Source organism: Cygnus olor, chromosome 13, assembly GCF_009769625.2.
Source record: "Cygnus olor isolate bCygOlo1 chromosome 13, bCygOlo1.pri.v2, whole genome shotgun sequence".
Lineage (NCBI taxonomy): Eukaryota > Metazoa > Chordata > Aves > Anseriformes > Anatidae > Cygnus > Cygnus olor.
The window spans coordinates 20,725,895-20,740,395 of NC_049181.1; the positions used below are offsets into that span (position 1 = coordinate 20,725,895).

The window sequence follows — 14,501 nt, forward strand, 5'->3', positions numbered from 1 at the left end:
ACTTCAAACCATTATTTGGATATAACCCAGAAGTGTCGCAGTAATTCAGTCCCAGTGCTCACAGGAGAATCTTTTGGAGGGGGGGTTTGTACTGCAGAGCACTGCCTTCAAGCAGACTGAAAAACACTGAATAGTAGCCATTCTTTTTTTTTTTTTTTCTGTAAATGGAATTTTACTGTGACTAGGATTGCATTCAATTTGCTCTTTTCAGTGCTTTGAAGGAGTTTGAAAGGTTTATTCTGCTTTGCTATAAACAGCACTCTGCAATACTCCCTGTAAAGCTTGGTGCATAAATCATGAACCAAAAGAGATTACAAAGAGTTAATTTATTTTTACTAGGCTTAGCCTATGCAGCAGGGGAAGTCTTTTTACTCGTATGAGGTAATGAAGTCGCAGCAATATTCGTCCTTTCTGATCCTTTACATGCATCTTCCCAGGATAAAAAATACTCAGGGTACTTTTAAAGGTGTATGCATATTTCATATTATTTTATTCATTACATATTTTGGAGGATTGAGCTTTTAGTAGTACATACTCCATTATTCCTACACATGCACATCCATGGTCTCACACACATAAATTTGATATAGTAACATCAACTTTTTTAAAGCTTGGGAACATTAATTTCCTCTAAAATTGTTATGTTGTTTTCCATCTTACTGGTTGAATACTGTGGCATGTTGACATTTCAGGCTTAGTTGATGATTTATAGGGCCTGGTTCTTTATAAATTTACCCCAGGCTAGCCCTGGTAGTTTTAATCTACTCCAGGGAGGCTAATGGCATTGCTCTGGTATGAAGGTGGGATAAGAGAAAGGAATTGCATATGAGTGCAATTACAAGCAGTGAGTGACTTGTACTGGGATGTTACTTTGCTGTATTAGGGCCTGATCCAAATCCATCTGTAGTCCACAGCAAAGGCACTGCAGCTCTGGATCACACCTAGGGACCTCCTATTAGTGACATACCCCCTAGGCTGTAGCTATCAGTTGCTTGTCTCATATACCACACTGCCAACCTCTGGGCTAAAAAAGAAAGTCCCACTCTGGAAATTGGAGCTGCAGCACCTCGGTGCTCTATGAAGTGCATTTGGGAACATCTTGGTTCACGAGGAGCCCTGAGAAGCACCAGTGGTCCTCTTCCTCCCCCAGACAGGGTGATTCATAACACACTGAGGCCATTAATCCTGGCTTCGTCAGCTGGGGAAAAAAAGACATACGCTGCTGTGTGCTGTGCTGTTCTTTTACTGAGTTAGGACTTCTTCCCTTGTAAATGAACTTATGAGACACCAGGACTATCATGCTGTCTCTGGTGATGTACAACGCCTGTTTGCACAGTGGTATTGTGCTATTACTATTCATTTTGATGGTGTGTTTCCTTCCTCTCCCTGCAGTTGGTTCATCTGAATTGTTGCCAAGATGGTTGCCTTGGAAACTAATTAAGGAAAGCCTTTGGTTAGAAGCAGAGTTTAAAGCATTAAACTATTTGAGAGACAGATGCAGAAATTAAGGTAATGTCTGCAAAGATGAAAGGGTTTATCCTTTATATGGAGAAGAAAGAACTACATTAAATGCTAGGACTGAAATAAAGCAACTTCTGTACAACACTGATTTTGTAAAACCTGGACTAGACATGTGAGCAAGCGATTTTAAAATCAGACGGTGGCTTAGAAGAGGTGAAAAAAGATTCCCAGAGCTGCTAGGGATGGCAAGATGCTCAAATACAGTGGGACAAAAAAATGAGGAGATCACACGTCGAGCAAGTTCTAGCAAGCTCTCCCTTTCCCCACAAATATTCTGCATTTTCCAAAGATTTCTTGTGAATGTTGTTTTTTGGAAAGTATCAGTGGAGCTAATGAAAAACCAACTCCTGTCCCCACAGTCCAGGTATGGCATGGGAAGCATCAATGCATACATTTCCTTCCAGAGTACATTGAACATGGGAGTGAGAGGCTATCTCCGAAGGGCCCTCAGGCTTGGCTTTTCTGCCGAGACTGTCAGCAAGGGTAACAATTAGTGCCAAGTGCAGAAGCAGCTCTTGGTGATGATGTGGACACAGGCTAAATAATGAGTGGGACCCTCCGAGGGCTTTGCGAGGGCAAACAGAAATGCACAAATTGTGCATGCTGAAAAGCTGCAGAGGAAGGCAAACTCTGCAGCAAAATGTGCTTTTAGTTACCTATTATCTGAAATTCAAAGCAAAGACAGTCTATCTCTGAGTGCAATGGTATCAATTTAAACATTGTCTCCAGGATAATGGTTGGCTCTATACCTGCAGCAGCGTAACTGAGAAAATATTCTGGATCACTGTACATTTAATGGCAATGCAGAGGTTGCCTTATAAATATGCCTCTAACTTCATAAAGGCATACTGCAAATGTGGTGGTAAAAATATGCAAAATATCAAAAGCAGATGCATGTGTGTGCATTGGTGTGTGTGTTTATATCCCATGAATTATCATAAAACATAAAATGAGTAATTGCTACTATTGCAGAAAATTAAAAACTCTAATGGTGACTTCAGGTTCATACGCCTCTGGCATAAGAAACCAGATTTGCTTGGCATCAGTCTTCCCCATGCAGCGGGTGCATTTATGGTGGGACATTTCGTATTAATTATTGTTATTACTGATCAGCTACATTTAAAATTGTGCTTTAATGTGTTTTGAACATTTTCAAAATTTGTGTGCCATTACCTCAGTCATTCTGTGGGATGACTAATATTCAAACTGTTAAATTCCTGTCATTTGGAATCTGCCTTGCATTATGAAGCCTTGATGATGGCTTGGGAGAGGCATTACTATTTACAAGCTAGAAATTCTGTCCCCAGGTACACATGAAATGTGCTATACGTGGGGCAGATTAACCCAAGATGTTGCTTCTCCCTGCTTTAGCAATCCATCTCTGGCTCTTTATTAGTTTTATAGCTGATAGCAGTAGGCCCTTCAGGCAGATACAGCTGTCAGTTTTGACATATGCCCATTTTTTACTTACCTTTTGCGAGCTGCAGTCCTGAGGGTAACTGACTCAAGTAATTCCCCTTTCCTCCCCACGTGCCATACAAACCTGAAGATGTGAGGGGAAAGAAGTGACCTGTCATTCTGCTTTAGATCCCAGTTTCAACAATACTCATGGGCACCTAATGAAGAAATGGCCTAAATTTTAAGTTTCTAGTTCACTGGAAACATAAAAATGAACTGTACCACTTTCTGAGTGACGTTACACAACATTGTACATATTGGATATTCTCTCCTTCAAGTATCCCACTTATAGGCAGTTATTGTTGCTGTTTTTTATGTCTATTGGTGCAACGAAACGCAGCTGTTTTGTATTTACACCCCAAATAGGAAAGCTCTTGTGCAATGAGCCCACTCTTCTGAGATCTGAACCACACTGCAGAGGGATGCAGCAGTGGCTGCACTGAAAACCTGCAGAGCATCTTCTTAATCTCGAAATTTCAGACTCAAAGGTGAAGCCATAGTCAGTGCTTGCACTGGACAGAGTTCAGTCAATCAGATTACCCTTCTTAATCCTATGGATGCTTTACTTCAAGTCTCCTTCAGCGGTTTGCCTGTCATTGTAAAATTTTGGGGACTGCATTCTCTACTATATTACTTCTGCTTTGTGAGATGCCTCCACTCAGAAGAGACTGCCTTGGAGTCTAACCTATATGACTATGTTTAGAGATAGTGTTCTTTTGATAAAAGCATGCAGTCTCTGGAATAATCAGGTCTTTTGTAAAGTTTCACCATTTTGATCCTGAATGGAGTTTCTTCCTCCTTATTTTCCCTCAGGAGTTTTACTTCTAAATGGATACAAAGCCACTCTAGTCTGAAATACAGCTTGTTATCTTGGGAATAAGAAAAACCTATTTCTTAACTCAAAAACATGTCTCTAAATACATGGTTGAACAGGCTAAAGCTTACTGTTAGTTCTCAGAAGAAAATGTTCTTCTGTTTATGAGAACAAAATTTTATATCTATCTGTGAAGGAATACTGGAATATTTTAGCATCAAGGGACAAGAAGTGTGGGGAGCTTATGAATTTTGCATGACATAAGTGTTGCTATCTGTATGCTTGAGAGGCCACTAGATGATTAAATTGGATATAGTTTTGTTGTGCAAGGAGGGATATGGATCCACATGGTTATAGAACTATAGGGAAAATAAAGAAACAGATTGTAACCAAGAGGATGACTATTAATCTCTGCTTCCTCTTACTCTGCAGCTGAGGAGACAGGGCCAGAGGTGATTTGGGCTGGGCATCCACCTTTAGGACACAATATTGGGTCACGCACAAGGTTCTCTGGATGTGGAGCGAAACCAGATGTGCTATAGAGGGAAACCTGGCACAAAAAAAGGTTACCCAGGAAGAGCAGGAGCTGAGGTGTCCTCTTTCTCCTCCCTTACATTTACATACCAGGGAGAGACAGGAGAGAGACATCCTTTCCTGGGTACCAGCCAGCCCCGAGAAGAGAAACACCTCGTATGATAGGTATCAGCTTTTAGAAACATAAGGATATACAGATGTGCCAGATGCTAAAGGTATATGGAAGATTGAAGGTCATTGTCTCACGTATCTGCACGTCACTGGAGGAAGGTACAAAGTATTCCAAGCAGGACCTGAAGTCCCAGAAGAAAATCCTCAGATAGGTAATTGGCTTTAGATAAACTTACACCTTTGGAAGAGAAGTGCACCCTAGTTTGAGCTGGTTGAAGAAAGCATCAAAGGAAGAGAACTGTACAAACTGACCAGCCTAACACAGAAGAAGAGGTCATTCTTATTTAATCTGAGCACTAACACAAAGCCATGATATGTAGTTTCTGGAGCAGAGAACTGACAAGCTTGCCGAATGGCCTGGCCAGGAGCCCAAAAGTCTGATAGCGAGCTCAGCACGTGCGCAGACTGTTTAGTGCTTTCCAGACTGTTTATTTCTGCTGTGACTTTTGCTCTTAAGTAAGTCCTATTTACGCTTCTCAAGTCCAGGGTCTCTGACAAGTGCTGCTGTTGTCCCTGATGGAATGAAATGGCTAAACCTATGCCAGCTCAGTGGGAAGAGTTTGTCCTCCCGTGCTTTGCCATCACAGGCAGGGAGGCCTGGCTTCCCCTTGCCCTCACTGGGAGAAAGCTTTAAGGCTACCTGCAGCTGTGCAGTCAGCATGCTGTTAACGTGCACAGATGGTACTGCCTCTTAGCTGAGCAGACTTTCTAGACTCCACACAAAGCACTGATTTGACTTTCTAAACTGCAACGAAGCACGAGATTTGAAATACGTAAATCCAGTGTTATCTTTCCCCTCGATGGTATGCTATCAGCAAACACAGTTGGCTATAAAGAAGACAACTCACCACTCCCTTGAGCAAACTGGCTGGCTGGATTTCAGTACTGCACGTGTTTGTGAATTCTTTTAGCTACCTTATGAGAAGATAACAAGGCAAGCAGAGGGGATGGAGAAGGAAAAGCCTAAAACCAGTAATTGTTCAGCTCTCAGCCTAGGGTCCACTAGTACTGACTTTCCCTGCAGAAACTCATGTCACTGCTCTAGGGTCTCAGATTAACAAAAATAGCTCTGGAAACTGTTGCCAGAAGGTATTTTTAGCATAAGAAGCATCAGCTTGGGATCTGCTTGGACAATTCTTTGAAGTGAATGGTCCCAGTGAAATAAATGGGAAAATACTCCAATGAAAGTGCTGCATAACTGGAATCCTCTTGTATGACTGCTAACAAGACAGGATTACTACTAGAGTATTTATCTCAGAAGCTATGTTTGATTTGCTTTACTACCTAGTTTTGTTTCCTAAACAAAAAGTTGTAAATCCATTTTTGGTACTGCAAATTCAAACAATTGTGTTCATGAGGTACTTTCAATTAAATTAAGTAGAAATAATCCTATCACATCTGTAGGGCAACATACATGACATAGAATTTGTGTGTGAAAATGTCTTATGGATTTGGTTGAAAAGCAATGGACTGATTATATTTAACTGCTTGGCTAAAACTGGTTGAGTCATAAAATCCAACCGCAAGAAAATTTTAAGATCTTTCAGAAATATTTGAGACAATTTAGGACAAAGATTTCATGAAAACTAATTTCAAAAGATGCACATCAGTGATACACCTTAAGGCTTGATTGGAACTGAATACCTTGAGAAGAAACTCAGTGAATAAATACATCTTTTCCATTTTCTAGGGTTTGTTTATGGCAGTGAGGTCAGTTTGCTACTAGTTTACCATACAACATTTCTAAAAGACATGCTAAAGCTTTATGAAATTTAAATGCTACTTTTGATCTACTCTATACCTTAAACCCACAGCTAAATTTATGAAGTGGCAATAATCAGAGAGCCTTTCAGTCTTAATATAAGCAAATCCCCGCATGCTAATGAATAAACAATCTGCATGGACTTGGTCCTGTACCAACCCCACCTTTGCTTCAAGCCAGGCAGCAGGGACCTGTCCTGCTTCTGCTCCCTGGGATGTGTCTGTGTCTCTGTTATGATACGATCTCTTCTAGCACGTTGCACACTACAGACGTGGATGCAGGCATGCTGGGGACACCCTGCCATGGTCGGGGTATGGCCATTCCCCTGGGGCAAAGCAAACACTTAGAAGGCTGTGCAATAGCAAACCAGTCACCCCAAACTCAGTCCTCCCCAGTAAAGGTGTTTGAATTTAAGCCTGTCAACAGTAATACCTGTGGAGACGGAAGGGATTAATGTTCCCCAGAGTGCCAATAAACAGTTTGGGCTGCCAGCTGAATTTTTCATTAGCAATATTTCCATTTGAGAATTCTTCAGCATGATTCAAGCTACTTCACTGGCTTTTTATTTCCTGTCTCACGTTCCACTTAACAAACCACACCTGTCTTGCAATCCCTGCTACCAGTAATGTTGCCCTGGCAGCTGAGGTTTTAGGATCTTAACCTACTTAAAAATAATTCATTATTAACATTTCGCAAAAAATATCACAGAGACATTTCCTTGTAGGTTACATGTAAGTGCTGCCACCAACTACGAGCATCGGTGAAGAATTTTAATTTTACTAGGTAACTGGCCAATCAGTGGAACTCAAATCTCAATGAACATTCAATTAATTTCTAGAAATAGATGCTTCTGGAAATGCAAAGGAAGTCTGTTATATAGAGACCACAACGCGTGAAAAACTTAAAAACATACCTGTTCCAAAATGGTGTTTATTCTGTCTACTTCACAGTCAATTAAGTATCTTTTTTCTTGTCGCCTGTCCATCTCCTCTATAATTCTTCTGAATTCTTGAACATCCTTTATGCTTCCTACAGATCTGGCTGTCACTTGCCAGTTGTTCTGAACTGCTGCTTCCATAATTGCCTGGAGAATGGAAAATCCTGTAGGGGAAGAGACAGTGCAGCCATTTAAAAACAGAACAAATATAAAAATTACTTCGGATGTTTGACAAAGGGTTCACAAAAAAATTATGCCATCTAAAGGGACACAGACTCACTAATAGCCTGCAATTGCTTCATTACTTGAGAAAGCAACAGTGTTTCCTATTTCTGCTATGCCACTGCCAAAGTCACTGACTTCAGCAGAATTGTTTGTCAGTATATTACTGTGAGGCGTATCAGAATCTGTCCAATATATCATATTATGACCCTCTCAGGGATGTTTATGGTCGTGCTGGGGTCCATGCCAGCTGAGAATAGGAGCCTGCAGCCATTACTTGGGCAAAAGTCCATCCATTTCAAGAACCAGACAGAAGGGGTAATTTGCCTGTGCAGACTGCAGCGATGGGTCATTAACTGGCAAAGATCCAAGCACTGCACAAGAATGCCAATTAAGTCATTGTACTGGTTATTGGAGCCCTGAACCACGGGAGAATATTTTACTGACGTTCACTTTGATTTCAAAAAATGTTTTCAAATACAGTGTATCAGCATTAACTACACTTTCAATGCTTACATTGAGGTAACACCAACTCATTTAGCACCTGAAACAGAGGAGAGAAGCAGCATGGACTCACCAAAGCCTGCACTGTGAGGAATTATACCAGCAACAGCATTTCATTTCTTGTGAACAGCTGTGCCTGGGCTGCAGACAGAATTCAAGTGAAATCCCCAAGTGAAAGATGGTGGAACTGGGAACGGTAACCTTCAAGTCATGCTATGTAAGAACCATTGATTTGCATCCCCTTATCATATGACGTAGTTGAGAATTTGGTGAATTACCTGTTTTGATTCAGGGAAATTCAATTTTTTGCATCATTCTAATTGTTTCAAATCTGGGTGGATGCCAGTCAACGACAGAGTCCATCTACCCCAAACCCATAAAGTGGTTTCCAGTGTGGTTTATTTGTACAGAAGCATCCACGTGAGCTATGTTTCTGTTCAGATAATTTATATGCAGAACTTTCAGTCCAATCATTTAGTCATACTGTGGATTTCTCCAGCCAGGCTTGAGAAGCTAAGAATGCCTTTACACCTACAAACACGTTCACAAACATACATGCTCAACAGATCAATTCACTGTGCTCTGTGATAAATAGTTCCCTGTGCTCCCAAAACTGAAAAGACTTTGAGCTCCATAAAAACAAAATATTCTCTGTTTTTAATTGTACCAATAGCTACCCTGAATTCAGCCGTCATTGTAGGGCTACAGTGATAACAAACAACTTGTGCTGGAGTCTGATCTTCCGCAGCCTGCACTAAATTTGTCGTGACTGTCTGAAGCCAGGAGTCACATCATTATGGATACAAACAGGTAAAGAGGGTGATTTTCTAGACTGCAGTTAGATTATTATAATTTACCATGTGACTTCCTTAAGCCTCACTCAAATGTCCTCACTTTCCCAACGCAGCCTCCTTGATTCTTAATGTGTTTCCTCATATTAATGTGTTTTATTATCCCATGAAAGGTGGTGGCAATTAATACGTACACTGGTTGGGAATTCTTTCTGGCATCTTCTTTCCCCTGAGACTACTAAAAGGGAGGCATTTACATATGTATAGTACAATGAACTCAGTCTTCCTTAACATCATATTCTACAAAAATGGCTGTGATGTCTGTGACAGCATTATGATTCCATTACATGTAGGAGGAAGATCTAAGCCTAAGATATTTGGTTGGCTACAAATGAGGAATTTTGATGTGGGAGCATAAATACTACTAATGGGGATTTACAAATACTTTGGGTATAAAGATATGTTTTAAAAAAGAAGTGATTCCAGTAAGCAATGTATATTTACAACTTTGTTTCATCATTCATATGACGTGTAAGTATTTATCATGGTAAGTCTATTTTTTTTCACTCAGAATTGAATAAAATGGTTCAATGGACTATAAAAACATGACAAAGAAAATCAATAGCTCTGTTTTTCACTAGTAACAAATAAAATTATGAATTGTCTAAAGGAAATAAAATGAAAATGAACATGCTGGAGTGCAGGTGCCATTGACTGACCGCCATGTACCCTGGGTTCACTTAACATTTTTGAGTCAGAGCTCATTTTGTCAAGCCTTGAATATCTCTGAAGAAAAGTGGGCAATTTTCCTAATTTTGTTCAATTGCATGTTTGTGGGGTGGGGTGGTTTTGCACACGTGTATTAGTCAGTGGTGAGCATTTCAAGAAAGAGCAAGGTTACTCAGCAGCATTTCTCTGCATGAAAATACAACCATACAAGTCTTAGTGCAAAACCAGTTCTGGAGCTTCATCATTTCTGCCTTCTCTACCTCCTGTTCTCCTTGTCACACGAAATCTTTATAGCCACAGTCCCCTTTATCCTCGTCAGTTCTTGAAATCTCCCCTGTGGTCACCATCCGCACTGTGTCAACTAGCTTTTCATCGGACATCTTCCTCTAGGAAGGCCAGTCCTCTGATCCTGCCCAAAGCCCATTCCTTTCTTTTCAAAAACACCATCCACCCTTCCTGCTTTCAGAGAGGCAACCGAGTTGTTTCTTCAGAAGCGCATGTTCCCAGTTCCCAGGCTCTGATCTCTCTCCATGCCGATTGCCTTCGGCACCATTTACTACATTTTACATTGTTACCTGTCACGTGGTATTTCTGTAAACAACACGTTCCAGGCTTCAGCTGTACTTTACCATTAAGAACGCTGTTACATAAGCTGCATGATTGTATAAATAAAAGGACCATTTTATCTTCAGATGTGAATTTCTTTTGCTCCTTAACACAACAATGCGAGCTGTGCCTGTTCTGGGGCACTGCTTTGGTAAACAGAGGGGAAATCGTACTCCCTGTTTTGTGACCAGACCTGTGCACTGAGCTTTTCCATTTCCTGCCCTCCGGTAAGCACACTGTGAATGCTGCACAAGAGATGCTTGCCCCGAGCACCCTGGAGGTGCTGAACTCTCATGAGTGCCTCTCATCTCATTCACCCTACAGGAAACCAGCCAGCCACTGCAACTATCTCTGTTTTGTAGTTTTTTCTATGGTCTGCATCAGATCTAGCCAGAAAGGCTAAAGGACTGATAATCCACAACAGCTCTGCAAAGAAGCCGTGCAGGAAAGGTTTTTGTTAATATTGTTGCTGGTTTATACTACTTCAAATGCTAAAGCCAGAAAGTATCAGATAAGGCAAGAAAAACTGACTTTCTTCTAGGCAATGACAGCATCTAAACAGGCTCACGACACCATTACTAAAATTCAGTGATTGTTCATTCTACAGTCATTAATATAAACACAGACAAGAGGAAAAACTCATTCAGACTCCAGCCTGATCCTTCAAACTCTTTTTTTTCTCATTCTGACCTTGGATGTGAAAAAGAAACAGGATGGAAGACATATTTCTCTGGAAGAGCTATTTCTGAGGCTACCTTTTCTGATGGCACCACATCCCTTTGCTGCACTACATTATTAATGTGTTGGCATTACTGATTTACAATTATGTCTGGTCACTTGATGGCAATGTCCACGCTTGCCAGGTCAGATAAAAGACACACATTATATTCTGGTTCCTTCTAGCCATGTACTGGGGAGTGGTTGTGATTGTCAAATGCAATCACGCAAGCCAATCTTATCTGCACCTACTAAATGCACAGGCAATCCTGGTCTTAATATTCAAGTGTGTCATTGTCTGGCTTATTCTTAAAATAGTGATGATTTAAAAAAGCTAGCCCTTATCTAAACAGTCCACAAAATGATGGGCTGAAGGCAACTATAGCAATAAAACTAGAACAAAAACAAGTGCCCAGCTCACCACTCAGTGAACTGGAACAAGTATTTTGATTTTTGCTGACTGAGGCTTGCAAAAGAGGGAAAATATTCAATATGAATTTCCCTCAAAGCATGGAAAATATCATTTGTTGCAATGCTGTATCTGTGCATTAAACATCCCAGACAGAATTACACTCTTGGCAGTCCTCACTGCAGCTGGACTGAGACACTCATACATCCAGTATCTTCATACTTCTGCCAGGGAACAAAAGCCTGTGTCTTTCTCTTTCAAATCATTCCTCTGATACAAGGATGTCTCAACTGACCCCACTAAAACAGACGAAGAGGACATTTCACTCCTTTTCATCTGTCTGTGAAGCTCATAAAACTTTTCCCACATCCACATAAGCAAAATTCATCTGAGCAATTTGCTCAGCCAAAAGAAATTCTACATATATCACGATTGAACTTATTTAAATAACAGCAATCATTAATGTTTCATGAGGAAATGACCACATTGGAATGTCTGCAGCATCACGTGAGCTCTCACAAGTGACACCAAAGCACTTACTGAGAAAAAATTAGGAGTGATGTAAATAACTCCTTTTCTGAATGTTCCAGGTAAGATCTTGAACCTTAAACTCCTATTAGAAATGAAAAAATCTTTGCTTGCAGTCCCTCTTTCTTCTGCCTTGCTGAGTGCTGAAGATCTTCAAGGGGTATCTTTTCCTGGAAGGCAGCATGTTTGTGCCAGCTGAATGAACATCAGTGCTGATACGAATACTTGTGTTTTCAATCTGTGACATGATCCAAAGAACTAAGATTCTGGTTTATGAGTGAACTTCAGGGATTTAGGTGTGGACTCACATTTGACAAGGGCACAATGAACTCACCAGGAAGGAGGCCATCAAGGCAGGTGCTTCTCCAAGCAAACACAAATTCTGTGATGCCAGCTTACATTAAAGCGTACCAGAGGTCTGAAAGTGGAGATACGCTTACATATTCTGTGTGTTTGGCACTGGGCCTAGCACTAATTTAAAAGCAAACAGCTCAACATATTAGGTATGACTAAAAAACATGTACCCAGCCCAAAACACACGCCATCATTCAAAATCCAAACATGTCAGTTAGGTAAATATCCTTTGGCTAACTTGTGTCCATGTAATGATTTTACAGTGGTGGAAGAAGCAATGAACAAGCTGCTAAAATTGGTCACCAGGAAGAGATGTAGCAAATGAGTAGTACACTGGAGTGCTCCCTCATCCAACAGGTGCAAGTTCAAATCATTAACTAAAAGCTGAATAAACACATTCCATCTGTTTTTGATCTGATCACCTCTATCTAGCAACCAACACATGATGTGTTGCACTCTGATGTTCTGGTATCAGACAACCTTCTAGACCAAGTCGCAAACACACTCTATTGTTGTTTTTTTCTTCTGCTTTTTCTATTCGGTAAACCTCTAGTCTATCCTGTACACATATTATATTACTGCAAACTGTCATCCATAAACACAGAAATCTACACAAACAGACATGTCAGCTTGGTTGTGTGAATGTGAACTTGCCTGGCTCTAAAGGAGAATTTACAGGAACCATATGGTCTGCATTTGTTCAGGATGGGATGCAGCTAAACATGTAGGAATTCAGACCTGCTGAATGCAAGAAAAAGACTTTTTTTTTTAAATAAAAAGAAAAAATATTCTTTCTGAATGCTTTTCACCTTGATCTGTTCTTCTATAACACTCTTGCATCTAATTCACCCCACATTTTACTCAAGTTTTAGGTCAGTGCAACTCAGTGTTTTTGAATGCAGCTGTGCCATTGTAAAATGAGAGTAATGCAGTAAGGAACCAGAGAGCACAATAACCAAGGTCAGACGTAAAGATGCCATAAGCAATGCTGTCACTTCTGTAAGAGAACTTTTACATATGACTTTCACGATGTTGGCAGGTCTCCTAGCATATGACAGATAGGTATACCTCAATACAATAATATGATCCGAAGTTTATCGAAACAGCTGTGTTCTAGTTTTAGCCTTGCTATGTCAATCTTTATTTCAATTTTTCCAAATGAAGAATAATACTTGAGCTATTACAGTCTCCTGGATGCAGATGGGTAACAGAAAACAGATGAAATAGAGACATTTTAAAACAAGACTACGTTCTGCTTGAGGAAAATATAACAGGTAAACAATTGTGCAGAGAAGACAGAAGAACTAGCACAGAAGATCAAAGAAAAAAATGTATTTTGGGAAGTGACAGAAGGTGAAGAGCGATGTGTTGTTTAGTGGGCACAGGCTGTAGGGTATCATTTGTGTACTTATTATTAAGAACTTTTGATGCTGATGCTATCAGAAGGCTGACAGAGGTAGTAGTGAGGGCATGCTGTCACCAGAGGATGATGAGATTTGGAAGGCGTGGGCCTAGGGGTAGGGAAGGAAAGCCCTCCCAAAAGGAAAACATTTTTTACAAAATGCAAATGGTGAAATGGTAAAACTACATTAACATTAAAAATAATTAACTTCCAAATTTCAGGAAATCTTCATACAAATAATTAAACTGCTTAAGTACAGTGATTTCATTTGCCAAGTTCTACACTGAATCCAGGACTTTCAGGTCTCTCTCCAGCAGACCTGAAAGCCTGAAACTATGAAGCAAGCACAACACTGTCATAAATACAGTGGGATTCAAAACTTGGAGTTTAACTCCAATGATATTCCTGCCCAACACCAATTTCCCTGAGTGCTCTGAATTGTCCAGCAAGGGCACACTCCAACTGACATCAGCAAATTCAGAATAAACCATTTGTTTTGTACCGTCCTGCATCCTACTGGTGTCAGGAAACCAACAACATGTATCATAGCCTTGTCTAAATGCATCCTTCTGTAGTGGCTCCACTCATTCTGTTCACCTGTGACCACTTCTAACCCCTGATCATACTGTTTTGGAGCCCCGTTTACTGCCTTTAAAGGGAGCGAGCTGGAATGTGTCCACACCGTGCTCTGAGGCCTGCAGAACAGCCTTCAGCTGAAAAGCCTTTGAATGATGTAATCAGAATAGAAGATCTTTGGGGCAAAAATGGAGAAATCAAGATATTACCAACCACTTCCTTCAGACCACTAAAGCTGGATTCTGTCATTACTCCCATCCATTGGTTACTGAAGAAACCAGATCTGGCCACCCTGGACAGAACCTCAGCCGTAATCCTCTTGATGTCAGATGTCATCAAGTTGACCAAAGTCAGGCCTAAGTGAGATGCTTTGGCCTTAGTCTGTCCTTAACTCCAGGCACATTTGGATGACAACCTCTTAGGTTTTCTTTCTAGTTGCGAGAGAGAGACCATGCAAAAGCAGTGC

The 14,501-nt window shown here is 40.6% G+C and overlaps 1 protein-coding gene across 6 annotated transcripts in view; it reads right to left on the reverse strand.

Moving 5' to 3' along the window:
* Positions 1-14,501, reverse strand: part of GRIA3 (glutamate ionotropic receptor AMPA type subunit 3) — a 403,275-nt gene that overhangs the window by 71,307 nt on the left and 317,467 nt on the right. For all 6 annotated transcript variants that reach the window (XM_040572878.1, XM_040572877.1, XM_040572879.1 and 3 more), the window contains one exon: positions 7,174-7,361. In XM_040572878.1, coding sequence (XP_040428812.1) covers positions 7,174-7,361 — 188 coding nt within the window. The remainder of the gene's footprint in view (positions 1-7,173; positions 7,362-14,501) is intronic.